Source organism: Chiloscyllium punctatum, chromosome 33, assembly GCF_047496795.1.
Source record: "Chiloscyllium punctatum isolate Juve2018m chromosome 33, sChiPun1.3, whole genome shotgun sequence".
NCBI lineage: Eukaryota > Metazoa > Chordata > Chondrichthyes > Orectolobiformes > Hemiscylliidae > Chiloscyllium > Chiloscyllium punctatum.
Window position 1 is genome coordinate 13,105,263 of NC_092771.1, and position 23,719 is coordinate 13,128,981.

Consider the following 23,719-nt stretch of genomic DNA (forward strand, 5'->3'; position numbering starts at 1 on the left):
CCCTCTGCCAGCCCACCATCTACAAGGCACAAGTCAGCAGTGCAGTGGAATATTCTCTACTTGTCTGGGTGCAGCTCCAAAAACACAATCCAGAATAAAGCAGCCTGTTTGACTGGCTCCCCAACCATCATTTTAAACATTCACTCTCTCCACCCACTGATAGACAGTAGCAGCAGTGTATGCCACAGAATCCTTACAGTGTGGAAGCAGGCCATTCAGCCCATCTACGCTCCAAACAGCATTCTACCCAGACCCGTCCCATTCCTGGGACCCTGCATTTCCCACAGCTAACCCACCCAGCCTGTGCATCCCTGGGCAATTTAGCACAGCCACTCCACCCTAACATCTTTGTATTGTGGGAGGAAACCCGCACAGACACAGGGAGAATATGCAAACTCCACATGGACAGTCGCCTGAGGCTGGGATCGAACCCAGGTCCCTGATGCTATGAGGCAGCAATGCTGACCATTGAGTCACAGTGCCTCGCCAACACTCCTCTGACCTCTCCAGCCCAGGAGGACAAAGCTAGTGAATATATAGGAATACCATCTCCATTAAGTTCCCCTTTAAGCCTCACACATCATGATTTGGAACTGTTTTGCCATTCCTTCACCAACACAGGGCCAAAATTCTGGAATGCCCTCCCTAAAGTCTTTGTACTTGCACCACAAAGGCATGCAGTGGGAGAAGAAGGCAGGCCCCTACCACCTTCTCCAGGACAGTGTGTGCTGGCTTCATCAGCAGCTCCCATTTCCCATGGATTCATAAAGAAAATAAATCTACTCTCACTTCATTACTGGCATTCAGTTCTTGCATCCACTTTTAGACTAGGACCATAATCAGGTCTGGAGCTAAGTGATCGAAGTGGAACATAATCTTCTGAACTGAGTACCATGACTGCCACTTCTGAATCACATGGGGTCCTTGTAATAATTCCATCATGGTTCAAAGTTTTAGATCTTCAAAACATGAATAGCGTATCACTGATGCTAATTTATAGGAGGGACTGTTGCAAAGACCAAATTGTTCCTTGCAAATACTTATTTAGTGTTTCTGATTTGGCACTGCCCTTATATCTTTGAAGAAATAGCAGCTTTTTAGTGGAAGCACGTGGTACAGCACAATGGGGATGTGTTCCTTCAAATGCGCTGTGATAAAGTTGGTGCATCTGTACTTTTGAATATTGCAGCATTGCTAAAACATTTTTCTTCCCTTGATTAACTGTCAGCCTCAGTGGCTCTGTGTTAGCAGTCACTCCTCCAAAACAGAAGGTTGGGGGTTTTTGTCTCACTCCAGAGAGACTCGAACACACTGAACGAGGCTGACACCTCAGTATGGGAGTGGACGACGTGCTGCATTGTCGAAGGTGCTGTCTTTCACATGCAAAGTTAAACCCTGTCTTCAAGTCAACCCCTTCAGGTCGGGTGAATGTGCAAGATCCCATGGCACTTTTTCAAAGAAAAGTGGGGGAGTTCTCTGTGCTGTTTTGAGGGACTTTTATCCAGCAACCAACCCAAATACGATCACATTGAACAACAGACAGGAAGGATTATCATGATCTTCCTGAGTGGTGGAGCAGACTTGATGGGCTGAATGGCCTACTTCTATTCCTACAGTCTTCTGGTTTACTGATCTTTTTCTGCATTTTCAGGCACAGCTTTCCAGATTAAGTCTCTCTCATTGAAAAGCAAATGTGGCTCACTGTTTAGCATTGCTGCCTCAGCACCAGGGTCCCAGGTTCGATTCCAGCCTTGGGCGACTGTCTGTGTGGAGTTTGCACATTCTCCCTGGATCTGCATGGGTTTCCTCCAGGTGCTCTGGTTTCCTCCCACAGTCCAAAGGTGTGAAGGTTAAGTGGATTGGCTATGCTAAATTGTCCATAGTATTCAGGGATGTGTAGGTTTGGTGCATTAGTCAGGGGATATGTACAGTAATAGGGTAGGGGTGTGGGAGTGGGAGTGGGTCTGGTTGGGTTATTCATTGGAGGGACAATGTGGACTTGTTGGGCCAAATAGCCTGTTTCCACACTGGAGGGATTCTATGAATTCTATAAGATGTCGGATCAGAAATAGGCCATTCAGCCCATCAAGAGATCAAGGAAAATCTGATAATCCTTCTCGTCCATGGTTCTTTGACCAATTACCTTAAATTTCTGTCCACTGATTAGCAACACAACTGCCCAATGGAACGAATTGATCTGTTCAATGCTTTGCTGATGTTAAAATGCTCTGGGACATCGCTCAAATGTCAGCATCTCTGTAGCAACATAGAGCCGTTGTTTTGCATCCCCTCTCAACCCTGAGCCAAAACACGCACTCTCCTTTTGACATGTTCATCGTCACCTCAAAGCATAAGGTACCATCAATGTCATCAGTCCAGAGAGAAAATAAGATGAACTGGGAAATGATAATTGGATAACAAAAAGTCTTGAGCCTTAATGATCAAGTGATAGGAAAAGGGAAGATTTGCTGGAGGGGTAAGCTCATGTGTTGTCCTGAGATCTGATGGCGCAGTAGGAAGACTTTCGTCCCATTGTGCCTGGTTTGAAAGACCTATCCAATTGGTCCCACAGCCCTTCCTTCCCGAATCTTTAATCCGCTTCCTCTTTGAAAATTATTGGTGGAGCTACCTTTTTCCAGGCAGGGCATTCCATATCGGGTCTCGCAGTGAAAAGCAAGCTGGAAGGATTAGGAACAGACGTAGGCTGTTCAGCCCATTGAGTCTGCTCCACCACTCAATGAGATCATGGCTGATCCGATCATCCTTTTTGTCAGTGGTTTTTTTTTTTGGCCAATTATCCTCAATCTGTGTGCTCTGGTTAGTAACACAGCTGACAAATGGAAGCAGTTCCTCCCCATTAAAAGGTTAAGAATCTGGAGATGCATGATCAGGGCGATGAACTGTGTGAAAAGTCGTGATTTTGAGGCACTGATGACATAGCAACAAGCAGGAGTATGAAGCTGGGTTGTTAGGGGTGAACCTGGGAGAGTTCCAAAAACCTACGGGGTGGCTGGGGGTGGGGGGGGTGGAGGGGAGGGGTGGAGTTGTACAATCTGACAATTCTGAACTGAAATTTGAAGAAATACTCTGCTTCCACAAAACTAATTGTTGATTTGGTGAGCAAAGCCTCCGAAAGCTGCGTTGCTTTGGTTACAGTGGTTACTATAACAACCAGTTGGATGATTCAGGGAACTGTCATTAAATTCCAAATGATTTTTTAAAGCCAAGATTGAACAATCCAGCTTTTTTAAGTTTAAAAAAAAAATCTCTAGTTGATATCCCTTCCAGATTGGAGTCCATTACACATGATTGGCCACTCTCACTGGTAATGAACACCTACAGTCTCTTTGGGATGTTTCAGGATGATCTGAAGGGTCAGGCTTGGATGGACTCATTGACTTCATCGATTCAATCTTTGTGTCTGACCTCTGGCAGTAGGTGTTTGGGGGCTGTTTGACAGTGAACTGGCTTCACTCTGTGGGAGAAGGTTCTAGACCAACGCTTGCTGCCCAAGACAATTCTTTTTCTTCTGTGTTTCCTTAATCAATTATCTTCAACCTCTTTGTTACCAAGCTCCTATGGCGGTTACTCTGGCAGTTATGTAGCTACCTTTAGTATTGCAACGTATGCCTGGGATCATGTTAGATAATGGTGGCACATTGTGATAAGTTAGTTAAATCACTAGGAGTTAAGCTACTTCTGAAGATGATGGTGTTATAATGTGATAGGTTAAACGAGATGGAGGGCAACAGTGTGACAGACGATGATTAGAAAGACAAAGCAAGCCAGCATGATTGGCTATGCTAATGTTATCCAATAAGCGCAGGACCAACAAATTGTATAAATTGGAGGAGAACAAAAGAGCTTATGTGGAGTCAGGGAAGACGTTTTGCTGGCTCCCACAGCTTTGATTTTGCAAGATTAAAGTTTAAGTTTGTGAAGGACTTTCTGCGTCTCCTGGTAATTTTTTTTTATAGAACATTGAGTAATTCTTCCACAATACTACCTGACCAATACAACCAGTTTCTTCTCATCAAAATCTTTCAAGGGCCCAATCCTGAATGTTCATACCCTCCAGCAGCGATGACAATCAAGAGCAGGAGACTGGATTTTGGCTAGCCTTGTCCAGGAACCTGGAGCTTGGTTGGAGCATTCCATTGCTATCATTGCTGTGAGTTAATGCCATTAACCCTGAAGCCTCTGTCATATGTGATACACAATGGAACGCCATGTGGTGCAATGATCCATGAAGTCTCTGACAGTGGAGCCCCTCAGAGGTTTGGCAGACTGAATGGATATCAGACATAGTTGTCTCAGTGTGGCAATGATTTAAATCCAGCAATGAACATTGTTACAGGTGTAAATGTGTTAACAGGAATTTGAATTCTCATGCTTAGCCCTTTAATGTCCATTATTTGTCCCTTTACCACTTTGTGATCTGAATGAGAAAAGACATCCATTTGTGCTTATTAAGACCCCACGCAGTCATAACAATATTATATTCCATTTGCTGAATGTATTGTGGATCCTTTCAGGGCCACCATTCTGTGGCTTGCAGTGCAAACCTCTACCTCTAGCACTGCAAAGATATCCTATCCCCATATCTATACGAGGAGATGACAGTCCAGTGGTATTATCATTAGATTGTTAAATCCAGAGACTGAGGTCATGTCCTGGAATCTGTTGATTGTCAGAAAACCCCATCTGGTTCACTAATGTCCTTTTGGGAAGGAAATCTGCCATTCTTACCTGGTCTGGCCTACATGTGACTCCAGACCACAGCAATGGGATTTACCCTTAGCTGCCCTCTGGCAGTTAGACATGGGCAATAGGTCCAGACCAAGCCAGCAGTGCCCTCATCCTGTGAATGAATTAAAAGAAAAACCCCACAGAAATCACCAATTCACTGATAGAAATGTTCCCTCGTCCTGATATCCATGGATATCATTTCACAGTTTGTGGAGTCACTGGCAGGGCCAATATTAATTGCCCATAATAAAAATAGCCAGTGTTGGCAAAACTCTAGATCTGGCAGCATCTGTGGAGAGAGAAGCAAAGTTAATGTGTCGAGTCCTTTATGGTTCTTCAGAATATTCTGAAGAACAATCATTAGTTTTTATTCTAGATGTCTAGCAAATGCAGTATTTATTTATTACCCATCCCTTATTACCCTCGAAGGTTGTGGGGAGCTGTGTTCTTGGACCCTGACGTCCATGTGGTGTAGATTGTCCTACCGAGCTGTAATGGAGGGAGATCCAGAACTTTGACCCAGCCACAGTGATATATTTCCGAGTCAGGATACTGAGGGGCATGGATGGGATCTTGAAGGTGGGTGCGGTGGTGTCCCTGTATGCCTGTTGCCCTTGTGCTTCTGGGTGATAGAAGTTTGGAAAGTTACTGAGTCACATTTGAGCCCACACATCAATCACGTGAAAATAAAAGACAAGAACAGGCCAATTGACTGAATTCTCTCATTGTAATGTCATAAACTCCCTACTGTGTGGAAATAGGCCATTTGGCCCAACAAGTCCACACCGACTCTCCGAAGAGTAACCCACCCCCCATTTCCACTGAATAATGCATCTAATTTGCATATTCCTGAGCACTATGGGCAATTTAGCATGGCTAATTCATCTAGCCTGCACATGGGAGGAAACCGACACAGACATGGGGAGAATGTGTAAACTCCATACAGACAGTCGCCTGAAGCTGGAATCGAACCAGGCCGGGTCCCTGGTGCCGTGAGGCAGCAGTGCTAGCCACTTAGCCACCAACTGATGGTAAACTGATGTGTGAGACTCTATCAATGAAATATCAGATCGTTGCGACAGAGGACTATGACCTGGTTACATTTGAGCTCCCTATTGCCCATACAACCTTCCAACTGTATAGTCCGCGAAGAAGCCATTTGGCCCATCAAGCCTGTGCCGTCTCTTGGGATGGGCTATCCAGTTAGTGCCGTTTGCTTGCCAGAGTGCTGCATTCCTGCATCCTTTCCAAATACACTCTCGCTCTCGGATGAAAGTTCTGATTGAAACGGTTTCCAACTCCCTGTCAAATCCAGAGCACGCTAATACACCACACACTTCTTCTCTCCCCTTCACAGACTGTCTGTGATCAGTAAGCTGTGATTACTGGCTGCCATGCTGATTCAACCCAAACTCTGCTCCCCCCACAACTCCAGGAACAATCTCCTGAAACTTAGCCGCTTGAGAGTGAACCGCTGTGCCTTGTTCACTAGTATCATTGTGTGTCTCCTAAAATCCCTTATTTGTGAGCAACATCTCTAACTAGCTCACACACCTGCGTGTGGCAAACAGGCAGCTGAATGAGCAGCTAATTGCCCAGATTCAAACTGGGGGGTACCTGCAAAGGACAGCAGCTGTGTGGCAGCTCGGACAGCGGGCCACCCCTCGCTGAGTGATCTCTGCTCACTATTGGATTGGGTGGAGTGAGTGAAGTCTCATCATCATTGCTCACAGGCTGGGTGCTGTCCACCCCCAGACCCCCACACCTCCAGAATGGGAGCAGCTGCTGGCTGAATACAAACTCTAACAGCCTTATCCACCCACACACCTCCCCCCAATCCTCACTCCCCACCCACACCGCCCTCACTCCCCACCCACACACCGCCCCCTCAACTCTCACTCCCCACCCACACACCTCCCCCCAACCCACCCTCCCCACCCACACACCTCCCCCTCAACTCTCACTCCCCACCCACACCGCCCTCACTCCTCACCCACACCACACCTATTCCCCACCCACACCTCTCTCACTCCCCACCCACACCGCCCTCACTCCTCACCCACACCACACCTATTCCCCACCCACACCTCTCTCACTCCCCACCCACACCGCCCTCACTCCTCACCCACACCACACCTATTCCCCACCCACACCTCTCTCACTCCCCACCCACACCGCCCTCACTCCTCACCCACACACCTATTCCCCACCCCCACCACCCCCACACCCCACCACACCCCTCTAACTCCCCACCAACACCCCTCTCATTCCTGCCCACACTCCCTACCCACACCCCTCTCACTCCCCACCCACACCGCCCCCACTCCCCACCCACACCGCCCCCACTCCCCACCCACACCCCTCTCACTCCCCACCCACACCCCTCCCACTCCCCACCCACACCGCCCCCACTCCCCACCCACACCGCCCTTACTCCCCACCCACACCCCTCTCACTCCCCACCCACACCACCCTCACTCCCCACTCCCCACCCACACTGCCTCCACTCCCCACCCACACCCCTCCCACTCCCCACCCACACCGCCCCCACTCCCCACCCACACCGCCCCCACTCCCCACCCACACCGCCCTCACTCCCCACTCCCCACCCACACTGCCTCCACTCCCCACCCACACTGCCTCCACTCCCCACCCACACTGCCTCCACTCCCCACCCACACTGCCTCCACTCCCCACCTACACCGCCCACACTCACCACCCACACAGTCCTTACTTCCCATCTACTCCATCCACACTCCCCACAAACACCACCCTCACTCCCCACCCTCACCGCCCCATTCCCCAACCACACCCTTCTCACTCTGCACCCACACCGCCCTCACTCCCCACCCTCACACCTCCCCCTCAACTCTCACTCCCCTCCCACACCGTCCACACACTCCACCCACACCGCCCCTATTCCCCACCCACACTGCCCACACTCCCCACGCACAATGCCCTCACTCCCCTCCCACACCGTCCACACACTCCACCCACACCGCCCCTATTCCCCACCCACATCGCCCACACTCTCCACCCACACCGCCCCATTCTCTACCCACACTCTCCACCCACACTGCCCACACTCCCCACCCACACCGCCCCTATTCCCCACCCACACTGCCCACACTCCCCACGCACAATGCCCTCACTCCCCTCCCACACCGTCCACACACTCCACCCACACCGCCCCTATTCCCCACCCACATCGCCCACACTCTCCACCCACACCGCCCCATTCTCTACCCACACTCTCCACCCACACTGCCCACACTCCCCACCCACACCGCCCCATTCCCTACCCACACTCCCCACCCACACCGCCCCATTCCCTACCCACACTCCCCACCCACACCACCCCATTCCCTGCCCCCATTCCCCACCCACACCGCCCACACTCTTCACCCACACTGCCCACACTCTTCACCCACACTGCCCACACTCTTCACCCACACCGCCCACACTCTTCACCCACACCGCCCACACTCTTCACCCACACCGCCCACACTCTTCACCCACACCGCCCACACTCTTCACCCACACCGCCCACACTCTTCACCCACACCGCCCACACTCTTCACCCACACTGCCCACACTCTTCACCCACACTGCCCACACTCTTCACCCACACTGCCCACACTCTTCACCCACACCGCCCACACTCTTCACCCACACCGCCCACACTCTTCACCCACACCGCCCCATTCCCCACCCACACCGCCCCTATTCCCCACCCACACGGCCTCCACTCCCCACCCACACCGCCCTCACTGCCCACTCCTCACCCACACTGCCCCCACGCCCCACCCACACTGCCCACATTCCCCTCCCACACCCCTATTACTCCCCACCCAGACCGCCCTCACTCCCCACCCACACCACCTCATTCCCCAACCACACTGCCCCCACTCTCCACCCACACTGCCCCACGCCCCACCCACACTGCCCACATTCCCCTCCCACATCCCTATCACTCTCCACCCACACCCCTATTACTCCCCACCCAGACCGTCCCCACTCCCCACCCACATCCGCCTCACTCCCCACCCACACTGCACACATTCCCCACCCACACCCACACCCCTCTCACTCCCCACCCACTCCGCCCCCACTCCCCACCCACACCCCCCTCACTCCCCACCCACACCCCCCTCACTCCCCACCCACACCCCCCTCACTCCCCACCCACACCCCCCTCACTCCCCACCCACACCCCCCTCACTCCCCACCCACACCCCCCTCACTCCCCACCCACACCCCCCTCACTCCCCACCCACACCCCCCTCACTCCCCACCCACACCCCCCTCACTCCCCACCCACACCCCCCTCACTCCCCACCCACACCCCCCTCACTCCCCACCCACACCCCCCTCACTCCCCACCCACACCCCCCTCACTCCCCACCCACACCCCCCTCACTCCCCACCCACACCCCCCTCACTCCCCACCCACACCCCCCTCACTCCCCACCCACACCCCCCTCACTCCCCACCCACACCCCCCTCACTCCCCACCCACACCCCCCTCACTCCCCACCCACACCCCCCTCACTCCCCACCCATACCCCCCTCACTCCCCACCCACACCCCCCTCACTCCCCACCCACACCCCTCTCACGCCCCACCCACTCCCACTCACTCCCGACCCACTCTCCCTCACTCCCCACCCACACCGCCCCCACTCCCCGCCCACACCGCCCACACCGCCCTTACTCCCCACCCACACTCCCCTCACGCTCTGCCCACACCCGCCTCACTCTCTGCCCACACCCCTTTCGCTCCCCGCCCACACCGTCCCCACTCCCTGACCTCACCACCGTCCCTCCCCCCTCACTTCCCACCCACAAACCCCCCACTCCCCACCCACACCGCCCCCACTCCCCACCCACATCCCTCTCATTCCTCGCCCACACCCCCCTCACTCCCCACCCACGCCCCCTCACTCCCCACCCGCACCGCCATCACTCTCTACCCACACCCCACTCACTCTCTACCCACACCCCTCTCACTTCCCTCCCAAACTCCCCCCACTCCCCGCCCACACCCCTCCCACTCCCCGCCCACACCACCCCCACTCCCCACCCACACCGCCCTCACTCCCCACCCACACCGCTCTCACTCCCCACCCACACCATCCTCACTCCCCACCCACACCCCATCACTCCCCGCCTACACTGTCCCCACACGCAGCCCACACCATCCCCACTCCCCGCCCGCACCCCTCTCACTCCCCGCCCGCACCCCTCTCACTCCCCGCCCGCACCCCTCTCACTCCCCGCCCGCACCCCTCTCACTCCCCGCCCGCACCCCTCTCACTCCCCGCCCGCACCCCTCTCACTCCCCGCCCGCACCCCTCTCACTCCCCGCCCACACCATCCTCACTCCCCACCCACACCCCTCTCACTCCCCGCCCGCACCCCTCTCACTCCCCGCCCGCACCCCTCTCACTCCCCGCCCACACCATCCTCACTCCCCACCCACACCCCTCTCACTCCCCGCCCGCACCCCTCTCACTCCCCGCCCGCACCCCTCTCACTCCCCGCCCGCACCCCTCTCACTCCCCACCCACACCCCTCTCACTCCACACCCACACCATGCCCACTCCCCACCTACACCCCCTCAATCATCGCCCACACCGCAATCACCCCCACCCACACCCCTTCGCTCCCCACCCACACCCCTTCGCTCCCCACCCACACCCCTTCGCTCCCCACCCACAGCACCCTCACTCCCCACCCACACCACCCTCACTCCCCACCCACACCACCCTCACTCCCCACCCACACCCCTTCGCTCCCCACCCACACCCCTTCGCTCCCCACCCACAGCACCCTCACTCCCCACCCACACCACCCTCACTCCCCACCCACACCACCCTCACTCCCCACCCACACCACCCTCACTCCCCACCCACACCACCCTCACTCCCCACCCACACCACCCTCACTCCCCACCCACACCACCCTCACTCCCCACCCACACCACCCTCACTCCCCACCCACACCACCCTCACTCCCCACCCACACCACCCTCACTCCCCACCCACACCACCCTCACTCCCCACCCACACCACCTCATTCCCCAACCACACAGCCCCCACTCCCCACCCACACTGCCCACATTCCCCTCCCACATCCCTATCACTCTCCACCCACACCCCTATTACTCCCCACCCAGACCGTCCCCACTCCCCACCCACATCCGCCTCACTCCCCACCCACACTGCACACATTCCCCACCCACACCCACACCCCTCTCACTCCCCACCCACACCGTCCCCACGCCCCACCCACACCACTCTCACTCCCCGCCCACACTCCCCTCACTCCCCACCCACACCGTCCCCACTCCCCACCCACACCGTCCCCACTCCCCGCCCACACTGCCCTTACTCCCCACCCACACCCCCCTCACGCTCCGCCCACACCCGCCTCACTCTCTGCCCACACCCCTCTCGCTCCCCGCCCACACCGTCCCCACTCCCTGACCTCACCACTGTCCCTCCCCCCTCACTTCCCACCCACACCGTCCCCACTCCCCACCCACACCGTCCCCACTCCCCACCCACACCGTCCCCACTCCCTGACCTCACCACCGTCCCTCCCCCCTCACTTCCCACCCACAAACCCCCCACTCCCCACCCACACCGTCCCCACTCCCCACCCACATCCCTCTCATTCCTCGCCCACACCCCTCTCACTAATCGCCCGCACCCCCCTCACTCCCCACCCACACCTTCCTCACTCCCCACCCACGCCCCCTCACTCCCCACCCGCACCGCCCTCACTCTCTACCCACACCCCACTCACTCTCCACCCATACCCCTCTCATTTCCCTCCCAAACTCCCCTCACTCCCCACCCACACCCCTCCCACTGCCCGCCCACACCACCCCCACTCCCCACCCACACACCTCTCACTCCCCACCCACACCCCTCTCACTCCCCACCCACACTCCCCCACACACCGCCCTCAATCCCCACCCACACCCCCTCACTCCCCGCCCACACTGTCCCCACTCCCCGCCTGCACCCCTCTCACTCCCCGCCCACAACCCCACTCACTCTCCACCCACACCGTCCCCACTCCCCACCCACACCGTCCCCACTCCCCACCCACACCGTCCCCACTCCCCAACCACACCACCTCATTCCCTAACCACACCCACACTGCCCCCACGCCCCACCCACACTGCCCCACGCCCCACCCACACTGCCCACATTCCCCTCCCACATCCCTATCACTCTCCACCCACACCCCTATTACTCCCTACCCACACCGCCTCACTCCCCACCCACACCCCTCTCACTCCCCACCCACACCATCCCCATTCCCACCCACACCCCTCTCACTCTCCACCCACACCCCTCTCACTCCTCACCCACACCGCCCCCACGCCCCACCCACACCCCTCTCACTCTCCACCCACACTCCTCTCACTTCCCGCTCACACTCACCTCACTCCCCGCCCACACCGCCCTCACTTCCCACCCACACCGCCCTCACTCCCCATTCACACACCCCCACTCCCCACCCACACTACCCTCACTCCCCACCCACACTACCCTCACTCCCCACCCACACTACCCTCACTCCCCACCCACACCACCCTCACTCCCCACCCACACCGCCCTCACTCCCCACCCACACCGCCCTCACTCCCCATTCACACACCCCCACTCTCCACCCACACTACCCTCACTCCCCACCCACACCACCCTCACTCCCCACCCACACTCCCCACCCACACCTTCCCCACTCCCCACCCACACCCCCTCACTCCCCACCCACACCACCTCATTCCCCAACTACACAGCCCCCACTCCCACCCACACCCCCCACTCCCCACCCACACCCCCCACTCCCCACCCACACCCCCCACTCCCCACCCACACCCCCTCACTCCCCACCCACACCCCCTCACTCCCCACCTGCACCACCTCATTCCCCAACCACACTGCCCCCACTCCCCGCCCACACCGTCCCCACTCCCCACCCACATCCCTCTCACTCCCCCCCCACACCCCTCTCACTCCCCGCCCAAACCGCCTCCCATTCCCCCTCACGCCACCCTTACTCCCCACCCACACCCCCCTCTCTCCCCACCCACACCCCTCTTACTCCCCACCCACACCGCCCTCTCTCCCCACCCGCACCCCTCTCATTCCCCATCTGCACCAACCTCACTCCCCACCCACACTGCCCCCATACCCTCCTCACTCTCCACCCACACTGCCCTCACTCCCCACCTACATCGCCACCACTCCCCACCCACACCCCCCCTCTCTCCGCAACCACACCCCCCTCACTCCCCAACCACATTCTCCACCAACTTCTAACAGCCTTCCCCACCCACACTACAGTCACTCCCCATCAACACCTTCCACACTCCCCACCTCTACATCCCCTCCCCCACTTTCCACTCCACACTCAACTCTCCAGCCCCACAGTTCCCAAACCACAAACCCCGTCCTCACCCCCACACCCGCCACCCCCACTCTCCAATCCCCAATCCCACCCACAAGCTCCCACCCACAACCCGACTCCCACTCTCCACCTCACTCTCCACTCCCCACTTGAAGCCACACTCCGCACCCCCACTTCCCGTCAACACCTTCCCCAGTCCCTACCCCCACCAAACCCACTTTCCCCCCCCCCCCCCCCAGCCCCAATTCCAACCCCCCATTCTGCCCTCACTGACCCCACACCCACGCCTCCTCTCCCTCGCTTCCATCCCCACCATCTCTCAGCCACTGCTCCAATCCGCCAACAAAACCCCTACTCACAATGTCGGCCATGCCCTTGGTGCCAAGTCCAATTCAACTCCTGGCATCTGTGCAGTGTAGGACGAGAATGCGGACCCCAATCGAATGTGTGCGAACCTGACACTCACTCAGTGGCAGATATTGGGCCCTAAATTGCCTCACCATTTTGAACCCGTTATATAAGCAGTGCAGCTTTAAGTAAGCTGGCAAGCTGTCATCTTGATAGTGTGCACAGTAACCACAGCACCTCACTCTCAGATTGTGGAGGAGGGAGCTCTGTTGAGTGCTGAACGGTTCCTTTCTGACCTGAGCCCTCCTTTTCATTCCGACCACTTTAGGATTCTCTGCCCGAGGACCTGAAATGCTTCGATCCGACGGGTCCCTGCTGCACGGTGAACGGTCCGGGAGCTGTTAATGCGACACGAAACAACTCTCTGCGGTTAGCTTGGAGGCGCTGCTATGATCTGTCTGACAGTGGCAGGTAGGAGCGTGAATTTGTTGGATGATATCTGCCATCTCAGTAAAATGTATTTGTGCTCACGCCTGCTTTAGTGTATCCGAGAGAATTAACACATTCAAATTCCTGATCTTTCTCTTTTATCTCTTCCCTCCTGTGAGCTGCTATAATCATAAAAAGCCCGACCGATCTGGTACAGATTTGATGGAAACCAGGATGGATTGGGCAGGAGATGGTTCGGATCAGTCGGGTTTGTGTAAACTGGCTGCACTGGGCTCCAGTGACGCAGGCAGAGAGAAGTTTAGGATCCTGTTGGCACAGTTCTGGAAAGGGGATTTTATCGAGTTCCATGATGTAGGACAGGCTGTGCTCCACAGGCTGTTCCCAGGGAGACGCACTGAAGCAATCAGCAGCTGTGGCTGGAGGATGAGCAGCTCAGTGAAAGGCAGGCTCTGGGCTCCCTGACACTTGCTCGTCTTCTGGAGCTGTTGGTGCTGTAGACTGGCCAAGGTCTAGGGTTATTTGCTGAGTGATGTACCGAAAGTGTAGCTGCAGAAGCTAGGCAGGGAAAAGCCAGAACCTAGGGTCCCCTCAACACAGAGCCCTGAGGGGCTGAAACATCTGTAAACACCTCTCGGGCTGTGTGCTTGACATGTAATGAATATTGCAAAGGAACCTGTAATTCCAAGCGTGCTTGAGCACCTCAGAACACGCACACGCACACACACGCAAGCAAACACACACACATGCAAACACGTGCACACAGATAAACACCTACATGCACACGCAAACACATGTAAATACATACACACAGACTTACATGTACACAACCATATGCATGCACACACAGTGAGACACTGACACAAATTCATGCACATACACACAGGCACACATTGACCGAGACACACTCTGTCTCTCTCTCTCTCTCTCTCACACACACACAGCATCGACAACAAGCGATCTGTGTTGCATTTTACATAATATCAAATTTGAACAGTTATGTAACATAAGGCATACAACTTGGAAAGGGACATTTTGTGGAAAGAAATTCAAACTGACTCATGCAATGGAGTTCTTAGGAGGAGCCTCACTGTTGGGAGGACCGTTTTCTTGATGCAATGTTAGACCAGTTGCCCCTTCAAGCGAACCTAAAAGATGCCATGGCACTATGTTTTAAAAAGAGCAAGGTAATTCTTGCCAATGCCATGACAGTTCTCTGTCCCTCACTCAACATCACAGAGATGAGGTAGTTATCCCACTGCTTTTTGTTTTGGGAGCTTCCTATGTACAATGTGGCTGCCTTGTTTCCTGAATTACAATGGTCTCAATACTGAGAACAAGACTTTTGAAATAACTGTCCAGAGGCTGATACCCCCTTCACCAAGTCACCCTTTATCTACATGTGGCCAGCTAGCTCAGAATCAGTCCCTGAGTTGCATTCCCTGTTTTTATCTGTCAGCCAGGGCTCCCTGATTGGCCCAGGTTTACAACCCCGATCAAGGGTCTCAGGTCAACAAAATCCACCTAGTTTCAATCATTACAATAGGGTTGGAGGATTTGAGCTATAGGGAAAGACTGAATAGGCAGGGGCTATTTTCGCTGGAGTGTCAGTGCCTGAGGGGCGACCTTATAAAATCAGGAGGGACGTGGATAGGGTGAATAGTCAAGATCTTTTCCAAGGGTAGGGGAGTCCAAAGCTAGAGGGTATGTGTTTAAGGTAAGAGGGGAAAGACTTAAAAGGTACCTAAGGGACAACCTTTTCAGAGGATGGTGAGTGTATGGAATGAGCTGCCAGAGGATGTGGTGGAGGCTGGTACAATTGCAACATTTAAAAGGCATCTGGATGGGTATATGAATAGGAAGGGTTTGGAGGGAAATAGGTCACATGCTAAGAAATGGAACTAGATTAACTTAGGGAATCTGACTGGCATGGACAAGTTGGACCGAAGGATTTGTTTCCGTGCTGTTTCCAACTCAATGACTCTCTATTTGCAATAAAATAATTTGGGGCATCCTAATTGTGGAATGAGCTATTAAATGAAATTTTATTAGTCAAGGGCAGGATTGGACAGGTTGATCTGGGTAGAGGATTGTGACATGAAGTGTTTGTTTGTCTGGTTAGCTCAGTGGTGCCAATGGATAAGAAACTGTACTCTTTCTGATCATTAAAATCCTCATCTGTACAGGGAACCTAGACAGCAGCTCCCAGACTGCTTCAAAGCCTGGTAGGTCTGCAAGTGTTCCTGCAGCACAGTGTGGAATGAAATATTTTGCTGCAAGTTATTTATGTAACAGTTATTTTGCAGCCAACTTGTAATAAAAATAGAAAGTGCTGGGGAAACTCGGCAGCTCTGGCAACATCTGTGGAGACAGAAACAGAATGTAATATTGTGAACCCAATATGACTCCTTAGAACTGAAGAGAGAGGTGGAAAAGAGATGGCTTTTATACAGTAGAAAGAAAAGGTGGAGGAACCAATAGAAGGGAAGGTAGGGGAGCCGCAGGCAACTGAGATCACTGGTGTCATGGAACAAAAGGCAAAAGGAGTGGTGATAGTGTTGAGAAGTGATATAGATGCAGGGTAGGTGTTAATAGAAAAAACAATTAGGTCACCTCTCTCCCTATTGAAGGCAAAACTGAGGAATGCAGATAGTTGGGGGAGAGGAGAGGGAGTATGTTGAGGCAAGTAGGCAAAATGGAGGGCAAAGTTCTTGGTCTGATGTCCAGGAGGATGTAAAGTAACTGAAGGGAAAATGAAATGCTGCTATCCCAGCTTCTGGTAGTCTTTCTTGCAGAAATCTAAGACACTAATGTGGGCATGAGGGGAGATTAGTGTAATTAGATGGCGAGAGACCAGAAGGTTGGGTCATGCTTGAAAAAGTGGTCTGCAAATCGGTCACTTTGTTTACATTGGGTTTTCCCATTGCCAGGAGATGGCATAGTGAGCAGCAAACGCAGCTTCCTAATTTGCAAGAAGTACAGGTAAATCACTGTTTCACCTGTAAGGAGCATTTGGAGCCTTGGACAGTGAGGAAGTAAAAGGTACCTCTGCTGGAAGGTGGCATCATTGTCAGTGTTGTGATAATGAGAGAAATGGAGAAACTGGGAGAATACAATGGACTCTTAAAGGAAACACCTTAAGAGAAAGTGTTGTTCAGATAGCAGTGGGAGTTAGGTTTGCAAAGATTATCAGTGGATAGTCCCAGCTAGAAAGACAGAGAGGTCTCTAGAATAGTCATAATGGGCTTGCAATGTTTAACTTTGTTTCTCTCTCCACAGACATTGCCAGACCTGCTGAGTTTCTCCAGCACTTTCTGCGTCTGCAGTGCTTTGCCTTTGTCTTGGAATAGTCCCTTGTTCTCGTACTTTCCTTTGGAATCTACCCTCCCACTTGGGGAAATGCTTGGTGCAAATTCTTGTAAACGATTCAATGACTCAGCTGCGTGTTACTGAGGCAGTGTGTCCACCCACTCTGTGATTAAAACTGAAAAGCATCCCAGGATCACAAGTCATCATTTGCCTCTATTCTTAATAATAGACCATCTCTTTTAGCACTGCGGGTTGCGAATATTTCTGGTCCTTAACACACTAATGATGTAATTTGAGAAATATGCCGAAATGTCAATTTGTTTCTCCCTATTCCTCCTAAGATTTCTGCAGAGCAACACCCCCCCCCCCCGCGCACAAGCACGCACACACACACAGACACAGACACAGATGCGCGCACACACACGTACAGACACAGATGCACTCTCTCTCTCTCTCTCTCTCTCTCTCTCATACACACACACACACACCCCAAAATCCCTCTTCATGTGAATGCCAGCTGCTGGGTTGTTGAAGATTGTGAGGCATCAGAGCCACATCCTTCTGTCCTTACCCATGGCCCAGTACCTGGTATAGCTAAAATGCTTATGCTGTCATTGCTGGCTGTGGTTGGAAACCAAGCTGATGGGCTAACACCAGCAGATGCCACATGCAGTTAAACACTGAAATACACAATATACTTCACTTATCAGGGCTGCACTATTACAGCCTTTGTAGCTGGAATTTGGGCAAACATCACTGTTCAGACATGAACTAGTTCCCCACTGTTATCACATGGGAGGCTGTTTCAATCAGGATTGAAAGTGGAGTCACAGGTCAACAGGGTGGTGAAGGTGGCATTGGGCACGGTTGCCTTCATGGGTCAGAACAATGAAGCTTGAGGTTGAAACAATCAGGATTCTCCATGATTTTAACAACACAGCACATCATAATTACTAATGAACATCCTCTCTGGCCCTGAAAAAAATGAATATTACCTGTGTGCTATTCCAGCCCCTTGTGGGGTAAATTCGATGATTTTGTATTTCTGTTACTCTTTTAATCACCCACTTGCATGTCCCTGATTTTTATATCAATTCTTTCATAATGGCAAATAGTTCCTGATTTTCACTTCCTGTTTTGCCATCAATGTGGATTCTCTAGTCTCACTGGTCAATCAACGTTGTCACCCAGATAACCATTGAGCTCCACTACCTTATTAAGTTATTTGCAAGATACATTGAACCGTCTGTTTCATTTTTGTATTTCCTGACAGCGAAGGTTTCTGTCGTCCTTCGCCCTCGATATGTAGGAGCTGTCGGGGACAGCAAATTCAAATTGACGGCGAAATAAGGGAGACCTACACCTGGAGTCTGATGAATCTTTCTGGGCAGTGTTTGTGTGTTGAGGGTTTAATGAGATATAGTTCAAGCTGTATTGTAGTTTATTTGTTTTCTCTACCACTTAAGAGTCATAGGGTCATACAATACGGATACAGACCTTTCAACCAACTCAACTGCGCTGACCAGACATCCCAATCTGAGCTAATCCCATTTGCCAGCATTTGGCCCATACCCCTCTGAACTCTTATTATTTGTGTACCCATCCAGATGCCTTTTAAATGTTGTAATTTTACCAGCCTCCACCACTTCCTCAGGCAGCTCATTCCATACACACACCACCCTCTGTGTGAAAAAGTTACCCCTCGGGTCCTTCTCAAATCTTTCCCCTCAAACCTATAGTCTTGGACTCCCCCACCCCAAGAAAAATACTTTGTCTACTAACCATAGCCATCCCCCTCATGATTTAAATACCTCGGTAAGGTCACCCCTCGGCCTCCGATGTTCTAGGGGGTAAAATCCCCAAGCCTATTCAGCCTCTCCAATCCCGGCAACATCCTTGTAAATCTTTTCTGCGCTCTTTCAACTTTAACAATATCTTTCCTATAGCAAGCCGACCTGTACGCAGTATTTAAGAAGTGGCCTCACCTATGTCCTACACAGCCATAACATAATGTCCCAACTTCCATACTCACTGTTCTGACCAATGCAGGGAAGCATTCCAATGCCTTCTTCACCAACCTGTCAACCTGTGACTCCACTTTCCAGGACCGAAGCACCTGTTAAAGAACAAGTCTGTTTGCAATAAATAGGTGTTTCTTGTTAATGATGAAACCTGGTGTGAATTTTATTTCCTGAATAGCATTCTGCTGGGCAAATTGATCACCTAGGTGGTATTTCTAGAGTTGTGGCGGTTTGTGGAGCAGTGGGACATGTCTGTCAGTGCATTAAACCTAGTTGAGTTGTAACAATCAGTTAACTATTGCACGCTGTTGCAGTGCCTCATTCTGCTACAGAGGAACCTCGATTATCCAAACTTTGGATTATCCGTCCAAGATCGCAAAGTGCCCAATGCTTGGCTAAACTGTGTTATTCGGCATTTGATGATCCAAATATTCGATTATCCGAGCAAAATACTCCCACCTGTGTCACTCGGATAATCGAGGTTCCCCTGTATAGGTTATCAAAGCAAGCATCTTGATCGTGGGCTGAAAAGGTTCCAAAAATAAAGGCAGATTGCGCCAAGTCAGTGGCTTTGCAGTAATGTGACTGGCCACTTAATGCACTACTGTTCAAAAGACTTCTGACCAAAGTTATCACTCATGGAATTAAAGGGGCAGCAACATGGGTGGGAAATTCGCTAAGTGAGAGGAAATGGCGATTGGTGCTTTGTGGATTTTTCTGGGGCTAGAAGGAGGTTTTCTAATGGAGTTCTCAAGTGGTGTCCCCTCCCCCAAGTCCCCCCTCCCTACCTTTTATCTTAGCCTGCTTGGCACATCCTCCTCATTCCTGAAGAAGGGCTTATGCTTGAAATGTCGATTCTCCTGCTCCTTTGATGCTGCCTGACCTGCTGCGCTTTTCCAGCAACACATTTTTAAGCTCTGATCTCCAGCATCTACAGTCCTCACTTTCTCAAGAAATCAGCGCTGAAACACTTGCTTTTCCTGATCTGTATTAAAGATTTAGACATTGGTGTGAAGGACACAGCTCCAACATTTGTGGAGGATGCAGAACCTGGAAGTATTGTGGCCTGTGAGGAGGACAGTGTAGAGCTCTGAAAGGACTTGGGTGGAGTGGGTGTAAGTTGAAGTTCATTTTGATCGGAGGAAAGTGGAGAGATAAAACAAAATAAAATAAACTAAAGGGTACGACCGTAATTGGAATCGAGGAGCAGAGAGACCTGGGTGTCATTGATGGTTGCAGCCCAGGGTGAGGCAACCGTTAATACTCTTTGGAGGTTTGGTGAGGACTTGTTGGGCCATAGGGCCTGTTTCTGTACTGTAGGGAGTCTAATCTAAAAAATATATTTGATTTTATCAATAGGGGCGTTGAAAATGAGACCAAGGTGGTTGTGTTGGACTTGAACAGGACTTCACGTGAGAAGTACTTAATTGGTTGCAAAGGGCTTTGGGATCTCTGATCGCAGTACAATGTACCATATCAGTGCATTGTTTCGAGCAGGAAGCCATCATTTGCTGTTGTTACAGTGAGACAATTCCCTGTCATCACCTGGTGGCACAGTATGGCAGCAGAGTTGGGCACTTGAGCCAGAACCTGGCCAGTCTGGCTGCTTTCCTTTTCCTCTTCTCTTCTTTTCTTGTTTTTGCGTGGCGTGCCTCGAGTGAGCCCTTACTTATTTTGTGGGACAAGCAGGGGACCTGGCATTGGAATTGGCGGCTGCCACATCAGCGGAGGTGATATTGGTGAGGTAAGGCTGGTGGTGAAAGGTGGTGCCGACAGCCTCATGGTTGGTTGGGTCCAGTTTAGACAGCGCCGAGGTGATGCAGGAGGAATGGCAATGCAGGCGGCGTTGATGATGAGCTGCCTCAGGACTGACAAACCCGCTTTAACCTCTACCTTTCTATTTCCCACTCCCCTTATTCTTAATTTATTCAAAATAGCGTTGGATTGTGATGACTCTGGAACAGATTTTCACTGCATTTTACTGTTTTCTCACTGTATGTGACAATAAATCATTCAATTCAATACAGTGCATTTCTCATTTCTCTGCTAGCTCTCCTCTCATCAATGGTGAAGAGGTCCTTGGGGCCTACGACCAATTGAAAGCCCGGAGGACGCACTCTTTATCTCACCTCCCAGATGCCTGCCAAGCAGAGGTACCACCCTGTTCATCCCCCACAGGGCTGGCATGGGGCCAGTCTGACGTGAACCTCGCAGCCCGCCTGTTGGACAGCGGGAAGAAGCGGGCACAGCTGGTGGACCACCTGAAGGAAGCACACCAGCTTTTGGAGGGGCAATCCGAGCAGCTGAGGAAACGCGATAGCCAACTGTTGGAAAGCAAAGCCAAGATCGAGCTGCTCTCTGCCAAACAGAAAGTAAGTGAGGTGCCTCCTGTTGTTCACTCTGAGTCATACGGCACAGAAATAAACTGTTTTTCCCCAGCCAGTCCATGCCGGCCATAATCCCAAACTAAACTAGTCCCACCCACCTTCTCCTGGCCCATGTCCCTACAAACATTTCTTATCCGTGGACTTATCCAAATGTCTTTTAAATGTTGTAACTGAACCCACACCCACCACTTCCTCTGGAAATTCATTCGGCACATGAACTACTCTCTGTGTAAAAAAAGATTTGCCCCTCATGTCTTTTTAAAATCTCTTGTCTCACCTTAAGAATGTGCCCCCTACAGTCCTTGCTTCCACTTTTTCAAATTTAAGTTAAGCTGTGGGGATGAACTAACTCTAAGTCTTAAACCCATCACTTCCACCATGTAGAAGAACAAAGGGTTAATGGTAGTTGTCTTTTCCCTAGGGTGGGGGGATTTTGAGACTAGGGTAAACAATTTTAGAGTGAGAGGAGAGAGAATTAAAAAAGACATGAGGGACAAACCTTTTGCACTGGGTGGTTTGTGTGCGAAATGAACTTCCTGGATGCAGGTACAATGTTTGAAAGAGATTTGGACAAGTCCATGAGTAGGAAAGGTTTGGAGGGATATGGGCCAGGAGCAGGCAGGTGGGACTGGCTTAGTTTGGGATGGATTGGTTGGACCAAAGGGTCTGTTTCTGTGCTGAATGACTCTATAACTCTGAAACAAATCACCACCAGCAAGTTCATGCCACTGCCCCCCAAAATCACTGGAAATAATTTTTTTTTTAAGATTAGATTACTTACAGTGTGGAAACAGGCCCTTCGGCCCAACAAGTCCACACCGACCCTCCGAAGAGCAACCCACCCAGACCCATTCCCCAACATTTACCCCATTCACCTAACACTACAGGCAATTTAGCATGGGCCAATTCACCTGACCTGCACATCTTTAGACTGTGGGAGGAAACCAGAGCACCCGGAGGAAACCCACACAGACACGGGGAGAATGTGCAAACTCCACACAGACAGTTGCCCGAGGCGGGATTTGAACCCGGGTCTCTGGCACTGTGAGGCAGCAGTGCTAACCACTGTGCCACCATGCTGGCCATGTTGTTTGTTTATTGTTGCTGGGTCATAGAAACATAGGAACTGTAGACCATTCAGCTGCATGAGCCTGTTCTGCCATTCATTATGATTGCGACTGAGCTCAATACCCTAAACCCCCCCTGTCCCCCAAATCCCCGTTGTCTCAATCTCCTCCTTGAAAACACACAATGTTATGGCATCAACCGCTTGCTGTGGGAGAGAATTCCACAGTCTGGATGAAGGTATTTCTCCTCATCAACATAGAGGATCCCCAAGGCCTACAGTAATTTTAGAAGACAGCTCACCATCGGCTCCTGAGTGCAACTGGGGCAGGCAGTAAATGCTGGCCTTGCCAGCGATGCCCATTGTCGCCAAATGAATTTTCTTAATTCAAAGCCATCTCCTTGTGTATCTCAGAAGGAAAAGAAGAGAGGGTCCATTACCCAGAGGTTTTTTTGTTATTTCTCTTTTTGTTAACTTTATTTAGCAATTGGAAAATTCAATTTCTCAACTGGAAAGGGAGAAGAGTATGCTGGAAATGTCACGACTTGAAGATCAAATGAGAGGTGGAGTGCTGCAGGATAAGTAAGTTGGCTTGTTGTTCCATGTGGCTCTTTGGTGTAGGTTTGAACTGGGTTAACACTTGGCTCATTGTCTCCATGTTGCTTATTGTTGGACCCCCTCTGAAACAGGTCACCCCGCCCAGTGTTTGACTTTTTGACTCTTCCAGTGGTTTAGGATGTAGCATTTGGCCCATCCTGCCTGTACTGGCTCTATAACGTGTCTTCCAATTTGTCCCACTCCCTCTGCTCTCCCCCAATAATCCCTGCAGCTGTCTTCCTTTCCAAACATTCTTCCAAACCCTTTTTGCCAGTTATTATTGACTTTGCTCCCTTTTCAAACCGCTCAGTCCAGACCCTAACAATTCGTGGTGTTTATTTAAAAGGAAAGTTCTCCTCAAATCTCCTC

The 23,719-nt window shown here is 52.1% G+C and overlaps 1 protein-coding gene across 6 annotated transcripts in view; it reads left to right on the forward strand.

The window, feature by feature from the left end:
• The window catches only part of LOC140458444 (uncharacterized), a 128,323-nt gene that overhangs the window by 9,374 nt on the left and 95,230 nt on the right, over positions 1–23,719 (forward strand). For 5 of the 6 annotated variants that reach the window (XM_072553016.1, XM_072553018.1, XM_072553017.1 and 2 more), the window contains exons 2-4: positions 13,852–13,994; positions 21,351–21,672; positions 23,238–23,335. In XM_072553016.1, coding sequence (XP_072409117.1) covers positions 13,852–13,994; positions 21,351–21,672; positions 23,238–23,335 — 563 coding nt within the window. Of the gene's footprint in view, positions 1–5,209; positions 5,329–13,851; positions 13,995–21,350; positions 21,673–23,237; positions 23,336–23,719 lie in introns of those variants that run through there. The other variant, XM_072553020.1, reaches the window with a different exon arrangement.